General features: G+C 48.5%; 1 protein-coding gene across 3 annotated transcripts in view; it reads left to right on the top strand.

The window, feature by feature from the left end:
• Window positions 1-22,257, top strand: part of PIR (pirin) — a 492,836-nt gene that overhangs the window by 334,092 nt on the left and 136,487 nt on the right. For all 3 annotated transcript variants that reach the window (XM_078657706.1, XM_078657705.1, XM_078657704.1), the window contains exon 7: window positions 14,691-14,735. In XM_078657706.1, the coding sequence (XP_078513832.1) occupies window positions 14,691-14,735 (45 nt within the window). The remainder of the gene's footprint in view (window positions 1-14,690; window positions 14,736-22,257) is intronic.

The raw sequence follows: 22,257 nt of genomic DNA, 5'->3' as shown, positions 1-22,257 counted from the left end.
GCACCCGAGTCCCGCGGGCCTTTCCCGACTTCTTCACTGCTAGTCCCGATCAGCTCCAGCGATTCCCCAGGCCCTAGGCCTCTTCACTTTCCCCATAGTGGTTCTTATACCACTATTTTAGTATATGGTTTAGGTGGCCCCTAGGGCTCATCCATATTCGTGCAACTTTTGTGTATTTAAACTGTGTTTTGTTTTAACGCATTTGCTTCTGTTCTCATAAAGAGTATAGGGGATATTTGTAGAAATAAATATATATATATTTTCAATATATATCTGTGTGGTGTCCTTTCATTTGGTATTCAAGGGGATTGTGTATGGTAAAACAGCTTGCTTCACATGCCTTTACAGAGTTTAGCCTAAGACTGCTTAGTCCATGCTACCCCTAGGATAGCTTGTCTATAAGGTTGACTTTACAACCTGCACCATAAGGGTTGCTTGGCATGGTACAAGGTGATCACTAGAACTAGTGAGCAGCATATACCAGGCCAACTTCTCACAATGAGTGACAATCCAACTCCTATGAGCGACACTTTGTTAGGAGCAAAATCAAGCAATGAAGATGATGGAAACATAAGTATCAGAAATTACACCCATTTGAGCAAAAAGAAACTATAAGATCTTAAAACTGCTGGAAAACACAAGAAATCGGGAGAGCGATGCACACATTACTGCCAACCAGGATGCTGTATTATAGTCTTGACTATACTATTGCTTGTTCAAACCTAATAAAAGTGATTACCAGCACTGCTAAGTGGTGTCCGCCCTATCACCTGCAGGACCAGATCTGCCAGTGGACTGCCAGTGCAGCTGGCACAGAGCTACTATGCACACCAGGCTCTTGACTTACACTAAGTGACGCCAGCTGCGCTGAAAGTTGACAGGCACCAGTGTGGTCACTGCATGCTGACGCTGTCTGCACTGACTAGGCTAGGGCTCCAGAGCTCTCTTGGTCCTGGGAGGAGGTATCTGAGGCCAATTCGCTAGGAATTGCTGTGCTACCTGAGCCTGTAGGTGTTAGAACACGCACTACTAGAATGTTCTCAAGATGCGAGGTTGTGGCGTGCACCAGGGGTATCACCCTCTGACTAGGGTGTAGATACGAATGCACATGGGTAGTGCCGCTTAAATCAGCGACATCCCCCTGGGCACAGCCTAAAGCCTGCACGAAGCAAGATACAAATGCTTGATGAAGACTTTTGAAGAATGAAGGCTGATCAAGTATTCATTCATTAACTGTGTTTATTCATGAGTGTTGATTCTTCATCTATAAAATAAATCAATTAGCTGTATATAAATCCATCTGTTTGTTCAAAACAAATCTCCCGATGCAGGGCGTTTATCGGTGTTTGGTGACCATCATGATATCCTTTGCTTGTATTCTTTTTAGATAATTCCCCTGACGAAGGGCGCCCTGCCCGAATCGCATCGGGAGATTTTTTTTGAACAAACAGATGGATTTATATATAGTTAATTGATTTATTTTTGGAAATCACTTATTATATGGTGATGTCACTCTCGTACCGGCACCAGCAGATTGTACACATACCTGCTCGCAAACCATGTTTGGACCACTCTACTCTCGGTACTGGAAGGAAACTGCACACACCTCTTCTCCGTTGTTAAAAATAATTTGTCATATGTTTGTACAACTCTCTTTTTGGTGTTGGACTGGGTTGCAAACCAGGGTAACAAATCACTTCTTGGATGGTTTACCTCAATTCCACCTGATAACAGATCACTTCCCCAAAAATGTGTATCACTCTCTTACCAGTGCACTCCCTCTCCTTGGGAAGCAGCACTTTTCATGGGTTTGTACCACTCTCTTCTCTGTACTGGGCCCTTCCTTTCCATTTTTTTAAAATGCTTCTCATATTTGTGGGTCATTCTCTCTTTGGTATTGGAAGGCATTGCACACCCATTCCCCCAGCGTAACAAATCACTTCTCATTTGTTTCTACCGCACAGTCCTTAGTGGTGGAAAGGATTGCACAATCCCCCACTCCTTCCCACCAGTAAAAATTCATGTTTGCAGTACTCTGTACTGGAACAGATTGCACATCCCCCTCCGGCAAATCTGTTTTCCTGTTTGCACCACTCCTCAGTACCAGAAGAGATTGCTTATCGCCTCCTCCCCATTGTTAACATAGCTCTTCTCATATGTGTGTACCACTCTCATCAGTTGGGATTGTACATCTCCTACCCACCCATCCCCAGTAACTAATCACTTCTTATATGTTACTACCACTCCTCCTCGGTACTAGATGGCGTTTCACCCTCTCACTCTTTCTGTTCAGTACTGGGATGGGTTGCACAGTCCATCCTCCCCATTGTTGGCTTACCAGCGGCATATCGGGGGCGGGGGGAGGAGGAGCTGTCAGCCCCGGTTGGCATGAGTTTTGGGGGCGGTGCAGCACTTTTGCCCTTGACATCGTCTTGACTGGCCGCCAGTGATCTCCTAATAAAAACTTTATAGACTCTTCCCTCTTCTATCTCCCCCCCCATCATCCTTTTCAATCTGTCTAACAGACTCGCATGTCTACCGCTTAACTCCAATTTCCCTATACTAAATATCCACCTCTTTTTGGTTTCCGTTTAGCGTGTTGCTCACTGAAAAGTGCTTTGACGCCTCGTTAGGGGTAATAAGCGCTATATAAATACAATACAGTACCACTCCGCTTGGTACTGGAAGGAAAAGCACAGTCCCCCTAGTAACAAATCACTTCTTTTATTTGTAACGACCTCTCTTCGGTGCTGGAAGGGTTGCCACACCACCTCTTCCCTCAACGATGGGCACGTTTGAGATGTTTGTGCCACAATGTACGTGGTAAAGGAGGCAACTGTACAACCACATCTCTCCCTTGTTAACAAATAACTTATATTTTTGAACCACTCATTCTTCAGTACTGAAAGGGAATGCACTCTGTCCTGTCTTTGATCTGGGAAGGTGTGCCCTCCTCCAACCTATATAACTAGAATGAAAATAATTTTTGCGAACTAATACATCTATTTTCGTATCGTAACCTAGTGTTAGGGGATTTTCTCTCGATATAAAAATATTTCTCATTGTGCGCAGGGGAATCCAGCTGAATGGAAACTCCAAAACTGTAACGTGGGGTGTATCCGAGAGATTTCTGCAAAATAAACATATTTTCTTTTTGAAGGGGAAATCCTTCTATGCAAATACACATTTTCATCCAGTTAAGGCTGCAGAATTCTCATCCTGGTGGACAACTTGCATACTTATATTTTGGGAGTGTGCATACGCCTGAAAGTCTACATCTAGCTTGTCTAGCTCTATGCCTGGGATTGTTCGTGGAACCACGAAAAATGTGCCTATTTGCTCCTAGTTCAGGAGTAAATCGAAGGGATCGGATTTCCAACTTTTGCAGATGGCTTTCGTGAAGGGAATTTGGTGTGTTTCCCAGAATCGTTATCAATGAGAGCAGTAAATTGAGGGCTTGAGTTGAGTGACCAATTGTTATTCTCTATGCAGTACAAGACAACCTTCATTATGAAACATTAATTCATGTCTGTTTGTTTAATGAAAACCAAAGACTTTATTTTTATAAAAAGAGCAGTACATGAGCAATGAATACTTCCTAAAAACTGAATTTGTGTGTACCTGCCAAAACTAATGAGTAAATCTAGGGACATCTTAAGGATTTGGGGGGCCCTGGGCCAAACGTATTTTGGGGGCTCCCTCTTAGGAACAGCTTTACATTTGTTGATCCAATTTCAGCTTTTACATACCCCCTCTGGCCAGATCACTTAGAGTGCACAGGGACATTCTTTCAAATGTTAAATGTGTTTACATCTCATTTTCGGGCATTTCTCTGCAAAATGTTGTAATAGACTTTCACTCACGACCCACATTAAAAATAAATGAAAGGAAAACAGAATTTAAAACAATCTGTATTAAAATAATTCAAGCTCATCAGGGAAAGATTCTCTGCAGAACACACCAGCGCTATCAGACACCCCCCCCCCCACCCCCAAGGGAAAGGTTGGGGCCCTGGGCTAAAGCCCACTTTGCCCATGCCTTAAAACATCTCTGAGTAAATCATTGAAGTGCCTTTTGTAAACAGCCGTGAAACTATATAATAAGACATGGGTCTACCCAGATAAGGATAGTTGATCTTTTAACCTTGACCTCTCGACTGCACAGACTTCATTTTTTAATAAAGTTTATTTGGCTTTCCTTTTTATTTTTCTTCTTTAAAAAATATAAACTTTTTATATTGTGCTATTCTTATATATCCTAATGTGAATCTACCGACCGCTAACGTGAAGGACTCGAACGAAATGCATATTTAGAAATTGAAAGGCATGGCTTGGCAGTTCGGGCTGGACTGTTACCATGAGGCACAGGGTCAGACTGATTTGCATATGGCCATGTCTGAACTGGGGTGGCAGAGTGGGCTAAAGAATGGTGATGGATTAAACCCAGATCTGTTGACTGGGTGTGAGTGTTTGATTGGTTCAGTTGCTCCTTCCATCACCACCCCCTTTTGTACCGCTATTTAGAAATTGAAGGCACCACTGTTCACTCAGATCCTGCAGATATTACACATTTGATTATTAAATTGCAGTACGGCGAATACATATGCGTGCCACTGAGCAGAGTCCTCATGAGGAGATATATCATCTAAAACTGTGTTGACCATGAGGAGGGCTCTGCGTGCAGATTTGTGCTGTCTCTGAGTTGAAACGTGATATAAGAAATGCCAATAAAAAGAAGTTAAAAAAACAACATAGGTCCTTTATGTCTTTTGTGTAGGGTTTGGGGGCTGATTTAAGTGTTATGTTTGTGGCAGAGGGTAACTGACGCATGTAGCCAAGGGCTTTTGTGCAATGGTTGTTATACATTTGTATCATTGATGACAGCCAGCTCCCATGTGCTATGATATATGTCTGTGAGTGTAAGCTCAAACTCTTTTCTGTCTTTCTTATTTCTATGATTAACAGTTTCTGGGTTCTCCAATGCGATCCCTTCGATTTCAGGAGTTGACAGATTTTACATATGGATCTATACATGTATGTTTATATAATTGGGTAATCAAGTACTTACTGCCTTGAGTTGGTGAGGCTGAAGTCAGCGAATGTAGTGGGCAGTTTTTTCTATGAGACTTGCCATTTAGCTTGATTTGATGTGTATTGGTGTTCATGATTTTGGCTGTATCTCTGCAGTTATACTGGAATTGATAGAGGTAGTGTCTGTCGAGACTCAGGCAGATATTGGTTGGTTCTGTGTTTGCAGAAATTATGCATGATCTGTTTTTTTCTGCATTGCATCAGGTGTAGAAGGGAAGGAAATGTCTCCGGCAGTGAATTTCCAACAACCTACAGCTTTGCATCCCTGTGTTTAGTTGATGATGCGTTTGCTGACCTTGGGTTAGATATTGGGTTCTAGGACTTGATCTTTTGTAGTAACTGTTTGGGTGAGAGATCATGTATCATCTTGTAAATTACTACTGTGGTTTTTAAATTGCTTCTATAGTAGACTTTGAACTTTTGTACTAGCCGGAGAATAAAGATGGTGTCACAGAATTTAGTCCATGTAATCCCTTGTTGTCTGGTTGTCTAGGAGCCAATTCAGGGGTAGGTTGGAAGTCAATACCCAGCATGATAACACAACAAGATACACATCTTGCACCAAGATGGATAGCACTGAGAAAGACTCCAGTGGATCAGGATTCCTTCCCTGAAGTCTTTTCATTATCAGTTTGGAATGTAGATTAATCGAGAAGTCACATGGAATGCAACACTAGGAAAGAATTTGACACAGACCAGGTGCTACACTAGCTCTAGCTCCATGGGTATTTGTGATAACAAGAAGTTTGAGACAAAAATAAAGTTAAAAAACAATCATGGCCTGGGCTAGAGCACCCATTAACAGTAACCCAGAAACCAAGGGCAGGCTGTACCCAACAGTAGATGGAGCAGCTGGTTGAGCTGTTATTGCAGAACAAATGAGCGGGAACTTAAGAATGTACACCAAAAGCACTGAAACAACTAATGTCCTACTAATATAGTGAAACTAGAATAGGGATTCGCGTTGAGAATGTACGCAGTGTGTGCTGGGACTGCTGATGCTCTCCTAGCACATGAAGCCCTGGCCAGGGATTCAGAACAAGGTTACAGACAAAGATGTCTAATATCAAGAAAGAGTAGAGGTTGTTGCAAAGTCAGTGAATATGCGGCAACATAGTGATACCAGGGGCTGGACAGGAATACAGTTACATGGCAATGAGATTGAGACAATAGAAATAGAAGGTAAAGCACAGTGCATGAAGGGCAGAAACACAGCATGTGAGTGCAAAACACTTGTTGGGAACCTAAATGGAGTCAGGAACGAGTTTGGTTCCAAATATAATCAGGAAGGTATGTGAATGAACACACAAATGCAGCACAGGTTCCCATCTGACGCTGATGATGCAGTCAGGGTGACACGTCTTCTGGTAATGCCACCTGGTGGCAGGCCTACAGGGTCTTGATAATTTGCTGGGTCATTTGTTGCCAGAATATGTGATCTTTGGGTAAATAAACTCCTATTATAATCAATGAAAGATGGAGTGTGATCTAGGGATGGTTTAGGCTGTAGGCATGTTTCCTCCATCCATGATAGCAGTATTTTTGTGTTGGTATTTTTTTGTGTTAATAGGTAGTGCATTTTTCGACCTCCTTGGTTAGGCATGATCACTTGGGCATCAGATAGAAGTGTTTCATGTGTTTAATTGCTTTTTCTGCTACCTGATTTGTGGGGTACCAGAACAGTTTGGGATCTGCTTTGATGTGTGTAAGGTGTAGGATGTGATACCTAATCAGATAGTCTTTGTTTTGTTTACTAGGTGATTGTGAAATCTGGTGCATTACTCTGCTGTTGGCTGTCTGGTGCTTTTTGGGTGAAGATTTTTTAGAATGTTGATTAGTTTCCTATTGAGTTATGTGCTGTTAACCATGTTTGAACAGAATTGCTTTTTGGCCTTTGCGGTTAGCTGCACAGTCCTTTTTGCATTGTGCCTTGAGGTAAAATTTATTTTCGAGTGTTGATCTGGACACTCCCTTTCTGTTCTCCCGACTCCTTTGTCATTTTCTTTATTTGGTAGCGTGAGACATTGTTGACTGTAAATTGTAGGTTGTCTTATATTCATTTGTCCTTATGAAGGACTTGGCATTAAATATCACTGTAATGCCATGCAGCAGTAGCAGCTTTACCATTGTATTTAGTGGTTGGGTGGCAAAGATGTGGAATTACCAACCAACATTAGCTGATAACTAGATTTGCCCACAGTCAGTAAACATCGCAGTAAATGACAGTGAGGTGTCATGGAATTTACTTGATTATATGCAGCTCAACAATAAACATGTTCAGTAGCCATACTATCTCATATATATAGCGTCACTGCATTACACCCAACTTTGAAATGAGGCATTTAAGAGGGCCTTGGAACCTGGGCCAGACTGGCTATAGTGGGCACCGGGCGTTTCCCCGGTAGGTCGGAAGGGTGGGAGTCAGTATTGTACTGGTGGGGGCCGTTTTTGTTGCTGGGGGCTGGTTTCGCAAATTCGGACACTTGTAACAAAAGTGCAGCTGCAGTGTTCCCGCCAGCAACCCTCCCCTCCCCCCATCCCCCCACTCCCCCCCCCCCCCCTGTCTGGGCCGGTCGGACATAATCCCAGTCCGGCTCTGCTTGGAACACTTCCCAATGCCAGAATGTTCTGTAATACGTTACAGTGAATGTTGGGAATATTTGTATAAAGTATAATAACCATGATGTCACTAAGGCACAGATAGCATTGTATTTCTTTTCTCTTTTATGTTATGTATCTTCTTGGTGCAATTTTAGGATATATTTTATCTTGTTTTAAGAACTTGCTTGTGAAATAAGAATGCTGTCATTTTCTACCTTTAGCTGTCAATTTCCTTCATTTTCGGAGAGGTGAACAGGGACAGACACTACCCTTGTATGTAAGGGGACAGAATATCATGATTTCACCATACGAGAAGTTGTGGTTAAATCTGCATGCCTGAAAGTGATGTATCATTATCCCTTATTCTAGTATTTAATGTAGCGATTTAAATGCAACCCCCGAGGTACTTGAAGCCAGTGTATGCTGACCAGGGCTGGCAAGATGTAGTCACATTTATTTAGACTATCATGTCACCAGATGATTTCTGCCAGTATCATTTTATAGTATACACAAAGGGTTAGACCCAATAAAGTCAAGGGACCTGGGTAATTAAGTGTTGTATAAGAGAGGGGTCCCAGACAGAAAACTGATGATTACAATTTAAACAATTATTTCCAAAAACGGACAATAAATGAATGCAAAAGGATTTATTTCAAATTTTGCATTGTTACCATTCATTGGTTAAATTTCATTGGCATCACAGTACAAAATTCTTATATAAGTGCCCACATACACAACAGGGAGGGGGGTGAAGTGAGGGAGAGTGCCAAGGTTAAGGACGGGATGGGGGATAGTCAGATTCACTCGTGGTAAGTATTAATCACAAATCAAAAACAATAATTCATGTGATTCCTTGATCCAAGGTCCACGAAAAATATGCTCTTATAGAGTCCAAAATACAAATGGGTGTAGACCACCTAACTCGCCATCAGCTGCATTTAGTCGAGCTTGGGGGTAGGAGTTGGTGGAGATATTAGCGTCTACGTTTCGACCCACAAGACGCGTAGGATGTTAGTCCTTACATACGGGGTCTTCTTCAGGACGGGATGGTTGTGGGTGGGCAACCACCTATCGTATACAGGAAGATGAACCACGTTGGATTCTTGATCCTGATAGGTCACAGAACTACAGGTTGTATTCCCAGTAGTGAATTAATGCCGATGGCGAGGGAATAGGCCTGAAAAGAGCGTATTTCAAAGGAGAGTGTCATTCAGCCGCAACGACTTCAGCGTGTGATTCCGCAACCTTGAGTATAAAATTCGAATTTATAAGCTGTCTGGGCTACACTGAAAAGTGGCCTAAGTTGCTCACGGTTGGGGTAGAATCCTGTATGGCGGCTCACTCGGATAAATACTGGCAGACAAATTCCAAAGTAATAGTATTGGTCGTTTCACATATGGCCTGCGTTGTCAACAGATCGCCATGAGATATATTTCTTGAAAAAGTCGACACCCTGCAAGGGAGTAGCGACGGTGCCCAACTAACACCGCTGCCGGGGAGATCGAAACGAATTCACCTCAAAACTCAGTCACACAGTCACTGGAATATGCTCGGTAACGAGGGAAACTTCCTGGTTAGTTTCCCTCGTTACCGAGCATATTCCAGTGACTGTGTGACTGAGTTTTGAGGTGAATTCGTTTCGATCTCCCCGGCAGCGGTGTTAGTTGGGCACCGTCGCTACTCCCTTGCAGGGTGTCGACTTTTTCAAGAAATATATCTCATGGCGATCTGTTGACAACGCAGGCCATATGTGAAACGACCAATACTATTACTTTGGAATTTGTCTGCCAGTATTTATCCGAGTGAGCCGCCATACAGGATTCTACCCCAACCGTGAGCAACTTAGGCCACTTTTCAGTGTAGCCCAGACAGCTTATAAATTCGAATTTTATACTCAAGGTTGCGGAATCACACGCTGAAGTCGTTGCGGCTGAATGACACTCTCCTTTGAAATACGCTCTTTTCAGGCCTATTCCCTCGCCATCGGCATTAATTCACTACTGGGAATACAACCTGTAGTTCTGTGACCTATCAGGATCAAGAATCCAACGTGGTTCATCTTCCTGTATACGATAGGTGGTTGCCCACCCACAACCATCCCGTCCTGAAGAAGACCCCGTATGTAAGGACTAACATCCTACGCGTCTTGTGGGTCGAAACGTAGACGCTAATATCTCCACCAACTCCTACCCCCAAGCTCGACTAAATGCAGCTGATGGCGAGTTAGGTGGTCTACACCCATTTGTATTTTGGACTCTATAAGAGCATATTTTTCGTGGACCTTGGATCAAGGAATCACATGAATTATTGTTTTTGATTTGTGATTAATACTTACCACGAGTGAATCTGACTATCCCCCATCCCGTCCTTAACCTTGGCACTCTCCCTCACTTCACCCCCCTCCCTGTTGTGTATGTGGGCACTTATATAAGAATTTTGTACTGTGATGCCAATGAAATTTAACCAATGAATGGTAACAATGCAAAATTTGAAATAAATCCTTTTGCATTCATTTATTGTCCGTTTTTGGAAATAATTGTTTAAATTGTAATCATCAGTTTTCTGTCTGGGACCCCTCTCTTATACAACACAGTATCATTTTATAGGGCTGGATGTCTTGGTTATGGAACATAAGGTGTAAGAACCTCTCACTCAAGATGGCACTTGCTTGAAGTACTGCAGTTCCCCTACACCGATTGGCTTATGGTGGCCCCATTACAAGAAATAGTTTATCTCTGCATCTATAAGCCGTTTTCCTAATGGACCTTCACTCTGTAAGCTTAGCATCACACATTTTGGAAGTTTAGAGTGACTGAGTTTTCTTACAATTTTTTTCTTTATTGAAATGAAAACTTTGCTAGTATTCACCTATCCTCCCATAGCAAGGACACCCAACCCAATAAAGTTATGCTGGCAGAAATCACCTGTTTACACGATGGTTGACGTTTTCCCATTGGTTAACACCAACTCAGCTTCTTCTTTAGCCTTAATAAGAACTGGTCAGGACGATAGCCGTCGGCTGCTCATCTTTCTCAAATATAACATCACATCTACAACTGTACCATCGGGACAATTTTTGAGGAACAATACATTTGACTAACAGACTCAATGATGACATAAAAAGAGAATTTTGTAATTTTGTGACTACTTTTACATTTTTCGTACTGTAATCTTTTTTTTGTAGCTGATTGTTGTGGGTAAAAATATGTATCACTAGTACACTGTTTCCTCATTATGCCACATTCTTTATGCCAAAGTACAGCAATCTGCAATCACTTCTACTCAATCAATCAGTCAGGGGTTTATATAGCACGCTACTCACCCATGAGGGTCCCAAGGCACTGGAGGGGGGCAGCTCTGGATCAGTCGAAAAGCCAGGTCTTGTGGTCCTTCCTGAACATGTGCTGGGTCGGGGAGCATCTGATGTCCACAGGGAGCTCATTCCAGGTTTTGGCTGTGATGTAGGCGAAAGCTCTCCTGCCGGTTCTGTTTCTGCGGATACGGGGGACGGCGGAGCGGAGGTTCCTATTGGGTACATGGAAGGATACTCTCTCATTGAGGTATTTGTGTCCGATGTTGTGGAGGGATTTGTAGGTGTGGGTGAGGAGTTTGAAGGTGACCCTCTTCTCAACGGGGAGCCAGTGTAGACCTCATAGGGGTTAGGTCAAGTGCTCATGGCGCGGTGTCCTGAGGACGAGTCTAGCTGCGGTGTTCTGGACGGTCTGGAGTCTGTGCTGAAGAGTTTTGTTGATTCCGGCGTAGAGGGCGTTGCCGTCGTCCAGTCTGCTGGTAATGAGCACATGGTTGACTGTCCTTCTGCAGTCGGGGGGGATCCACTTGAAGGTCTTCCGGAGGATGCAACAGCAGTTGAAACTAGTGGAGGCGACGGGGTTGATCTGGCGGTTCATGGAGAGGGAGGAGTCCATGATGGCGCCGAGGTTACGAGCATGGTCTGTAGGGGTGCATGGGCTCCAGAGGGCGGAGGAGCACCAGGTGTTGTCCCAGGCCGAGGTGCAGGGACCAAGGATGAGGACCTCTGTCTTCTCTGAGTTTAGCTTCAGGCAGCTGTCCTTCATCCAGGCTGCTACGTTCTTCATGCCTTCCTGGAAACAGAATCTGGTGTCTTCGGGATTCTTCGTGAGCGAGAGGATAAGCTGGGTGTCGTTGCTGTAGGATACGATGCTGAGCCCATGCTGTCTGACGATGGCAGCGAGGGGGGCCATGTATATGTTGAAGAGCGTGGGCTGAGGGATGATCCCTGGGGTACTCCACAGTTGATTTCCATGGGTTTGGAGAGGAAGGGAGGGAGTCGGATCCTCTGGGTTCTGCCGGAGAGGAAGGGTTGGATCCAGTCTAGGGCGGCTCCTTGAATTCCCGCGCTGTGCAGTCTGGCTGCAAGAATGCGATGTGAAACAGTGTTGAAGGCTGCGGAGAGGTCTAGAAGGATGAGGGACACGGTGTGTCCCTGGACGAGTAGCATGCGGATGTCGTCAGTGGTGGGGAGGAGGGCGGTCTCAGTGCTGTGGTTGCTGCGGAATCCAGACTGGGAGGCGTCCAGGATGGAGTTCTCTTCTATAAAGGCGGTCAGCTGGGCGTATACGAGTCTTTCAGTGACTTTGGCCGCAGAGGGGAGGAGATTAATGGGCCGGTAGTTTTTCAGGTCCGTTGGGTGGGCTGATGGTTTCTTGAGGAGGAGTTTTACCTCCACCCGTTTCCAGTCATCTGGTCAGACGCCTAATCTGAGGGAGGCGTTGATGGTGCGATGACGGTGGTGGCCCTGTGGAAGATGTGCTTTGGGGCTCCTGAGTGGGTTTTCTTCATGGTCGTTGTGATGTGTTCAACGGTAGCAGGATCCCTGGACGTGATGGTATGCTTATCAGCGGTGGTGAGTAGGGGATGGTGCTCGTCGTTGGTTCACGAAAGTTGTCGTAGAGGGCCTTGATCTTCAGATGAAAGTAGGAGCTGAGCTTGTCGCAGAGTTCCTGGGAAGGTGTAACGGCTACTATTCTATTAAACCAATTCAAATATCTTTTTGCAACAAATATTTAACTGCTTTTTGGTGTTTAATTTTGCAATAGAGATTCTCCTTTTTTTCTTCATGTTTGCAAACATGCTATTTCCTTCATATGAAACAGGAACTCACCAAAGATTTAGGTGAATGGAGTTCTGTGACCTTATAAAGGAACCTCAGCTTTCAGCCTTGTTTCACTATATGCTCACTGGCAATATCCTACGAGGGTACGTTTTCCCATTGCAAATTATCCAGGCTAGACACAAGTCAGCTCTGGGCATAGAAAGTTGTGTGCTGATTAGGCCTTTCCATGTCTTTGAACTGTAGATTGTACTTGAAGAAGCAATAATTATTCCAGAATCTATTTCAGGGCTGTGGGATGATGTGGTTATCTTGGAAATAGCCTTGTTTCCATCTCTCTTCTGTAGTGTGAATGCTCCTGTGTATTCTAGAGCTTGACGGATTTTACTGACAATGGGGTGCCTCTCATGTATTTCTTACAGTGAGGTGATATGATGATCCTTGGTGCTACTTTATAATTCAGATCTGATATGGGTTAACCTTTTAAAATCCGGTGGGTTGAGAGGTCCCCTCACAGTTGAAGTGTATCTGTGTTTAACTTACGAGTATCCCACCTAATACTATGGGTGTGGTCATTAGAATAACAGAGGAAGAGAGGGTAATATGGAAGGTAGGGGTTGGTCACCCAGAGTGTTCACTGTAGCTCTGCCCAACTAGTGCGGGGAAGGAAAAAAATCCTTTTTTATATACATAACCCTCACACGCTCTAATAGTATGATGCTTCATCATCGGGTTCACCCTGACTCCTAGAGGTTAGGGTGAGCCCGACCGTCTTCCAGGTAGCACTTACAAGAAGGGTGACCAGGGGGCTTATCTAGAGATAAAAATCCCTCATCTTCTCCAAGGTATACCTTTATTAGTGGAGAAGATAGGGAAAGATAAAACCAATATCTCATGGTATTAAGGACTTTTATGGTCCTATGACCCGGTGTTATACCGACATGTTTCAGCCCTACTCTAAGGCCTATGCAGGTCCGGTGCTTTCATCAGGGTTATATATAGTGATACCTCCCAGGGTAATGGTATCCTTAATACGTGGCTATTTGGCATGCCAAATTATGTATGCTGGGGCAGTGATAAGACTTGCCCTCATGTTGTCCCGGTGGGGTTTCACCCGCAATCGTCAGGTTTCTTATTTTTTCGGGTGGGAAGGGGCACCCTGTAGTCACACTTTCGTCAAGGTTTCTATCCCGGCTTGTCGTCTATTTCAGTCTACGTCTCCCAGCTTTTGATCTGGGAGATGCAGAATGAAATAGGCTACATGCCCTGGAAGACAGTCGAGCCCACCCTGACAGTTAGGAGTCAGGTTGAACCCGATGATGAACCATGACACTATTAGAGTGTGTGAGGGTTATTTATAAAAAGGGAATCTTTTCCTTCCCCGCACTAGTTATGCGGAGGTACGGATCCTTGGTGGTAGCCTGGAGTGCAGTGTCCTATTTTTTGCTTGAATTTAACTTATAGGTATAGTGGTCATTATCCTTGGAAGCTGCAGTGGACAGCACAACATGCCTTGAATACTGTTTATTTAGCTACAAGTAGTGGAGTGCTTGCAGGACTGAAGTCATGTTTCTCTTGGTTTGAGGCGGAGAATGAGTTTTGCAGCTGTGTTCAGTTCCTTACGGCATACTGTAAAATGCACAATAAATATGCTGTTTTGAATCCTTGAAAAACACTGAGCAGGAGAAAATTGTATGATATTGGCAGCTATGATGTTTTTTCAAGTCTTTCAATCATCTTTTCTCACAGTTAAATTTAAGGTTGTTAACATTGGCTGTTAAAGGCTACACCTGTGCCATCTAAGATTTGACATGTTTTTCTAGAGTTTCTGGAGTTTCTGCTTAGTTAGAGGCATTAGGGCTATTCTGATAGTGAACTAACATTTCATCTTTTTATTTGTGTTTCAGGTTGGACCGCTTTCATCTACACACTGGCTGGCAAAGTGCACGTTGGTAAGTCGTAATCTGTGGTGTATTTACAGTTAGGTGGAGAAAACCCTGATTTAAGACACGGTTTCTTTGTTTTTCATAGTCATCCCCTGAAGAAGGCATAATGCCGAAATGCATAGGGAGTAAAGAAATGACATTGTATTGAATTACCCAGAAATAATGCATTGTGGGATATGGAGTTTTTGAATTCAAATCAAAGAATTGTAAAACCAACAATTAAAGGTTCAAAGGAATTTATGTAAAAATCATTGGAAAAGAGTGTTTATTGGAGCTGTGAATACAACATATCGACCTGTGCCCAGGGAGACACCCCATAGACATGGGGTTGCGACCACATTGAAATTGATAGTTAGCTCAGTAATCTATAACTGGGAATTTAATTTTTATTTTTTAGGTTTAAAGCATTTTATTGCATTTTTGTGAAAAACAATACAAACACGTGAAAACAGTTGTCTCAAAGAAATAGCGCAAAGTTCACACTCCAGGAGCGCCTGCAGTTGTCAGCTAGTGCAATCATAACATCCTTCAGAGCATAGCGTCAGGTGAATACGTGACGACGACAATTACCAAAAACAAACAACCCCTACCCCAACTCCCTGCCCCCCAGTCCACCCCCCCAATCCCCTTCCCCCCTCCCCCTGTGCTGTGCGAATGTTCCATCCCTCTTCCACTCCTCCGAGGCATCCGCCTCCCACATCAAGCAATCCTCCTGAGCATGCTAAGTAGGTAGATTGGACAGGGACGTCAGTCGCAGTAGCCTGAGATATCGGGGACAAGTAATTTCCTTGAATTCTGACTGCAGTAAGGTATGGAAAGGCTGCCACAGCTCCTCAAACTTATCCACCTCCCCCGCCACCGTGAGGGACAGCTTCTCCATTCCTAGAACGTGCCATAATCTATGCAGCCAGCCAGTAGTAGTGGGGAGTGTGGTAGTGCGCCAATAGATGAGTATGTTCTGAATCGCCGAGCCTAAGGCAATCGCTATCAGCCTACCCCTCCTGGATTTCAGAGGATACATCAAGCCATTGGGTAGCCCTAGCAGGACATAGGCCGGGAAGCGGGGCAACTCAATGTCAAAGCACTGGTCTATCTCATCTAGGATCTCCTTCCAGTAGGGAGTCAGTAGCGGACAATCCCACAGTATGTGTGTAAGTGTGCCAATCTGTCCACATTCACGCCAACAAGTGTTTACAATGTTGCGATTCATTTCGTGCAGCCGCTGAGGTGTATAGTACCAATAGGTAGATATCTTAGTGAAAGTTTCAGTGAGCCCAGTGTGGTATGCAGAATGGCGCGCCCGATAGGAGATGTGGTCCCAGTCCGCGTGACTCAGTTCCCTTCCCAGTTCTCGCTCCCAGCGCTCCCGCCCAGGGTTGTAAATGTGGAAAGGGGGGGGTTGCAAGAGTCTGTAGAGACCGGAGATGAGCTTGGCGTCCGAGGAGCGTGTCACCAGCCACATCTCATAGGGTGTAAGCTTCCGGTCGGCCAGGTCCCGCACCTGAGGCTGAAGCGCCCAGTGACGTACTTGCAAATACCGCATTCGCTCAGTCTCGGGCAGGCGGTATTCCTGTCTGAAGTCCTGAAATGATACGGCGCCTCCCGGGCCGTAAACGTGGAACAGAGCGCTACACCTAGCCGCCCGCCAGAGCGCGAATGCCCCAGGTTCCATCCCGGGCTGGAAGTCGGGATTCTCGACCAGTGGAGTAAGTGGTGACGGAAAGGTGGTGAGTCCATGCACCGCAGTCGCCGCATCCCAGACTCGCAACGGGACCTGCATGACAAAGGATGCATAGAGGTTGGGGGACGGTGAACCCGGCGCATGAAAGGTATCTCCTGCAGCGTCCTGCCCGCCACTGCTTGGTCCTGAAACAGCCAATGCTTATCAGATTCCCACTTGCTCCATTCTACTAAGTACCGCAATTGCGCAGCCTGATAATATTTGTGTAAATCTGGAACGCCAAGTCCTCCAGATTCAGGTGCCAGCGTGGACAAGGCTCTCTTGAGTCTGGGTTTGCGGCCCTGCCAGACAAAGCGTGCGATGTCAGCCTGAGCCTGTCGTATCCAGCCCTTCGGCGGCTGAAGCGGCAGGGCCCTAAACAGATATAATACCTGCGGTAGAATAGTCATCTTCACCGCGGCAATCCTTCCCTGCAGCGACAACGTGCCTTTGCTCCAACGGGACAATTCTTCCTTAATTTTCCTACTTAAGGCCGCGTAGTTGGCTGTCACCATGGTAGGCAGAGAGGATGCAAGTAGTATGCCCAAGTAAGGAACCAGGTCTTTAGACCAGCGCATGGGGAAGCGTCCCTGTAACTCAAGTCTCGTGGAAGTGGTCAGCGAGATGTCAAGGGCCGCAGATTTCCCCATATTCATCCTAAAACCCGCCACGGCGGCGAAGGCGTCCAACTCGGCCACGCAGGCGGGAAGCGCCTTTCTAGGGTCTTCAAGCATTAAGATCACATCATCCGCCTACAAACTAATGGTGTGAGTATACCTTCCCATCCGGACGCCTGTCGCATCCGGATTCTGACGGATCCTCTGGGCAAAAGGCTCCATGTAGAGAGCGAAGAGCAGCGGTGACAACGGGCACCCTTGCCTGGTGCCCCTCTCGATCGCGAACAGTCTGGAGCTGCAGCCGTTCACCCGCACCGCCGCGGACGGCAGCCTGTAACAATTGAATATTAAGGTGCGAAATTTCTCACCTATACCCAACTTGCAAAGCACTCTCTCCAGATATGGCCAGTGTACACGGTCGAATGCTTTTTCCGCGTCAATTGAGAGCAGCATTCGTTCCCCCGGAATACGAGAGGCCTTCTCCAGGATGTGGACCACTCTTTTAGTGTTGTCCACCGTTTGCCTGCCGGGAACAAACCCCGCCTGGTCCGGGTCTACCAACCCCGGTAAATGGGGTGCTAGGCGCGCCGCTAGAATCCCAGTGTAGAGCTTGAGGTCCACATTTAATAGGGAAATCGGCCTGTAGGAGCCGCATTCAGTTCGGACCTTCCCCGGCTTGGGGATAACTGAAACCGTCGCCCGGAGGAGGTCGAAAGGGATAGCCCCCGGCTCAGAAAAGGAGTTAAAGAGCCGCGTCAACAGCGGTGCCAGCTCCGGGCAGAGCGTTTTATAGAAGAGTGGGGTGTACCGGTCGGGTCCCGGGGCTTTCCCCGGCTTGAGTCGGGAAATAGCCGCAATCACCTCCTCGATCCGGATGTCCAGCTCTAAGTGTTCTGCCTGTTCTAGGGTCAGGGTGGGGAGTTCGACCGATGCGAGGTAGTCGGTCTCGGCTATCGCCGAGGGGGGGTCGCTCGCGTACAGGTCGGCGTAATATTGATGGAACCCGTCCGCAATCTGGGCATCTTCCTTGGCCGTCGCCCCATTGGGAACTGATAACTCCTTAACCCGTTGGTTCTGGTGTTTTACTCGAAGCTTGTGCGCCAGAAGTCGGCCACACCTGTCGCCCCCAGAGTAATACGCGTGCTTCAGGCGTAGCGCCGCGTATTCCGCTCTATCCATGTCCAGTGCAGAAAGGAGCTTTCGGGCAGCCTTGAGCTGCCTCCAGATCCTAGGGGCACCCGTCCTCTGATGTACTTGTTCCAGTTCCCGTACCTTGCTCGCAAGTTCGTCTCTCTTTTGCTGTCTCTCCCGATTCTCCGCCGAGGAAATGGCGATAAACTCCCCGCGGAGCACCGCCTTCAAGGCGGCCCACGGCTTCGCCCGAGTGGTATCGCCGTTATCGTTGTGCTCCTGAAACTCACGGATCGAGTTTCGTACCTGCGTTACAACCGATGGCCTATGCAGCAGGGTATCCCGAAGACGCCAGACCCCTCTAGAGGGAGGTACCGGCGGTAGCTGGAAAGTGCCCGTCACCGGGGCATGATATGACAGTGTAAGAACCCCCATGTCGGAGGCCGTCGCCAAGTCGTAGACCGGTCCCGTCACCAGAAGATGATCTAGTCTCGCGTAGGTCTTGTGTGCGTGTGAGTAGTAGGAGTAGGCCTGAGCAGTAGGGTGAAGCGCCTCCACAAATCATGCAAATCGAGATCTCTCAGGCGGGATTTACTCAGCTGCGAGATCTCACCCGCTTGTGGGCGTCGTTGCGCAGATCTATCTAAGGAGGAGTCAAAGACCATATTCAAGTCTCCCCCAAGGATGATGTGCCTATCGGGGGTGTTCGCTATGTCTTCTAGGGCCGAGTGTAGAAACCGGTCTTGGTGATCGTTGGGGCTATATAGCGAGCCTACTGTAAACAACAGACCACCCACCTTGACTCTGTACGCCAGCAGCCTCCCCTTCTGTTCGGCCACTTTGTGCAAGACCTCCCCTTTAAATTTCCTAGACACTAAGATGGCAACCCCCGCTGTCTTGGTGGCCCCCGAGGAAAAGAGTTGTATGGGAAATTTCAATGACCTCATCCTATGACAGTCTTTGGGTAGGAGGTGAGTCTCTTGTAAGAGACAAATGTCTGCTTGGGTGCTTTCAAGTAGGGACAATACCGCTCTCCTCTTGACTGGGTTATTCAGCCCTTTCACATTAAGGGTAACTATTTCAAAGGCCATCAATAACCGTCATAAGGACAACGCTTAATAAGCCTGACCCCTCCCCAGGGACGGCAGAAGTGACGGCCGTGTGAAATGGTGACGCGGGGTGTGGCAAATGCGACAACCATACAGCATACCCCGAGCTCAGTAAAAGTGGCGTGAGGACAAAGCAAGTGCAACAGCAATACAGAACAGCACAGCACAGACCCCGGCTCCCCCCCTCCCCTAACCTCCGAACTCCCCCCAAACAACCCAACTCCCCCCCACCCCCTACCCAGTCGAGTGACCTGCCCCTCCCCAGTCCCCCCCCCTTCGACCCCAACCCCAACCGATCAAAGAACACCATTGTCCCAGTCTGGTCCGCCGTGGACAAGTCTGTGGAAAGGTAGTAGAGTGGACGCCGAGCCACCTCCTGCACCCTCCCGTTGCCCCCCCCTCCCCGGAACCCTCGCACCTGCAATGATGATGATGCCAAAATGATCTCCCCCCGGAGCATGCTCAGGCCGTCAAGGCCATATCACCGGATGATGTGTCTCTGGACACCTCACGTATCGCGCCGTCCATTTCTGCGCGGATCGTGGGCGAGTCGGGTCGCGAAGGCAGGGGCGTGGACCGCCGTCGTCGAATTGTCTGCCAACCCTCCCTGGTGCTGCGTCGGCAGAGAGGCGTGGGGGCATCTTCATCCGTCGCAGTGATTCCCAGCACTCCGCAGGTATCCTGAAGGGACCGAAGCTGATGCAGAGTCCTGTTCCAACGGAAGATGAGCCGGAAGGGGTGGCCCCAGGAATATTGCGTGTCATGTTCTCGCAAAAAGTCCGTGGCGATTTTGAATGATTTGCGTTTCTGCAATGTGATCGTTGATAAATCCTGATACAGGGCCACTTGATGACCCCGGAAACTCACCGGCTGTCGTCGCCGTGCCTCGCGGAGAATCCGCTCTTTCAAAGGGAAGTCCGGCAGGAAGGCCAAGATGTCCGGAGGTGGCGCCGAGGCCCGTTGTGGCAAGCCCACTCTGTGCGCCCTATCAATTCTCACCGGGAAGTCGCCGGGTTCGCCCAAGATGTCGCGAAACAGGTCTCTCAGGTAGGCGGCCACGTCTTCCCCCTCTTCGTTAGATGGAACGCCCCGGACCCTGATGTTGTTGCATCTGGACCTGTTCTCGAGATCCTCAGAGTGGGCCTGGAGATCAATCTGTTGGTCTCTGAGCCGCAAGACCTCCTGCTGCAGGTGTGCGACCTCTTCATCTCGGGTGTGGCCGGATTCCTCCATGGTGGACACTCGCTCTCCCAGTGAGTCGACCTCTCTTCTCACCTCCCGGACCTCCCCGGCCACCTCCTGCTTCAGTGTTTGGAAGTCCTCCCTAAGGGTGCTGAACAGCGACTCCAGGAAAGATCGGGTTACTGGAGGTTCCCCCCCTCTGCACCTCGAGAGCTGGTTGGGGGGCTCGGGGCCGGCTGAGTCCTATCGTGTCGCGGGGCACCCCTGCCTAGCATCTCCGGCAAGGTGCGGTCTCCTTTCTTACCCCCTCTGTTGCCTGACATCGTGGAGGTGGGGGCGTGCCGTAGTAGGGAGGGCACCCGTTAAGTTCTGGGCGTCAGGGTGGTGTAGGGGCCAAGACTCACGCAAATGCGTCCTCCGTCGTGTCGCGTCTTGGTCTAATCCCAGCCGGAGAGCTTACCGGACCTCAGGAGCGTCGCCTCAAGGGAGGATGTAGCAGTCCACTTCCAGTCCTACGGAGTAGAAGGAAATGTCAATAGGCGATGACACTGGGGTATCCCCCCTCCTATCCAAGGCTAAAGCACCCCGTCGGCAGGTCACCCACCACACCCTCGGGCCAATGTCCGCGTCACAGCAAGCCTGCAGGAGTCGGGGGCCACAGTGAAAGGCGTCACAGATCAGTCCCCCCGTGGTCGGCGCATGCCACCGCAATCCAAGTCCACTCTGTGCGGGGCTAGGTGAGTCCTATGTCCCCAAGGAGGCCACCTACGAGGGTTCCCAGTGCAGCAGCCGGGCTCCGGCTCCGTGTAGAGGAGGACGAGGAGGCAGGGGCCCACTTCCGGTCAGGCCTTCAGTTCGCGTGCCGCCTCCGCGCTATAGGCCCAGTGAGGACCACTTCAGAACTGTGTCAGGGCGGGGGCCACTCGTCTTGCGCAGGAACACCGGGGCTCCTCTGAGTGCCCCCTGACCTCCGTCCGTCACCCCGATCTCGTGGGGCACTGGGGGGAGGTTCGGGGGTCGGTGCGTTGATGCAGGCCTCCCGGCCTACCCGATCCCCGGGCTGGCGTGGTAGCTTCCTGCCGGTACCGCCCCCCTGGGCCGACAGCCGGTGCATCGTCGACCCGCCGGGGATCTCTGCCTCTCAGTCTCACCGGCCGCTCTTGCTAGGCGCGCCTCCAAGCCGTCGGCCCTCTCAGCGTCGCCGAGGCCCCACGCCGGACCTCGGGCGAGCACCGGTCAGTGGCTTCACTGGTCTCCACCGGCCCGGCGGCCAACCTCTGTCCCAAGGGCCTCTCCGGCACAGCGCCACGGTATGCAGGGAGTCACCGAGGCCCCAAGCCAGACCGCCGGTCGCCCCCCTCCGATCTTGTGGGGCTCTGGGAGGCGGTTCGAAGGACAGTGCGTGGACACAGGCCTCTCGGCCTACCCGATCCCCGGGCTAGCGTAGCTGTTCCCTGCTGGTCCCGCCCCCATGGGCCGCCGGTCAGGGCGTCGCCGTCCCGACGGGGATCCTGCCTCTCAGCTTCACCGGTGGCTCGTGCTGGGTGCGCTTCCAAGCAGTCGGTTCTCGCAGCGTCGCCGAGGCCCCACGCCGGACCTCCGGCGGGCCTCGGTCACCTGCTCCACTGGTCTCTGCCGGCTCGGCGGTCAGCCCCGCTCCGGGGCCGCTCCGGCACAGCGCCGCGGTATCCAGGGGGTCACCGGGGCTCCAGGCTAGGCTGCCGCTCGCCCACCTGCACTGGGCACGTTTGCCGCTCGATCCGGGGGAG

The sequence above is a fragment of the Lissotriton helveticus genome, chromosome 8 (assembly GCF_964261635.1).
Source record: "Lissotriton helveticus chromosome 8, aLisHel1.1, whole genome shotgun sequence".
In the NCBI taxonomy this organism is placed as follows: Eukaryota; Metazoa; Chordata; class Amphibia; order Caudata; family Salamandridae; genus Lissotriton; species Lissotriton helveticus.
The sequence above is the reverse complement of the archived record's forward strand: the minus strand, read 5'-3'. Positions and strand labels throughout refer to the sequence as shown.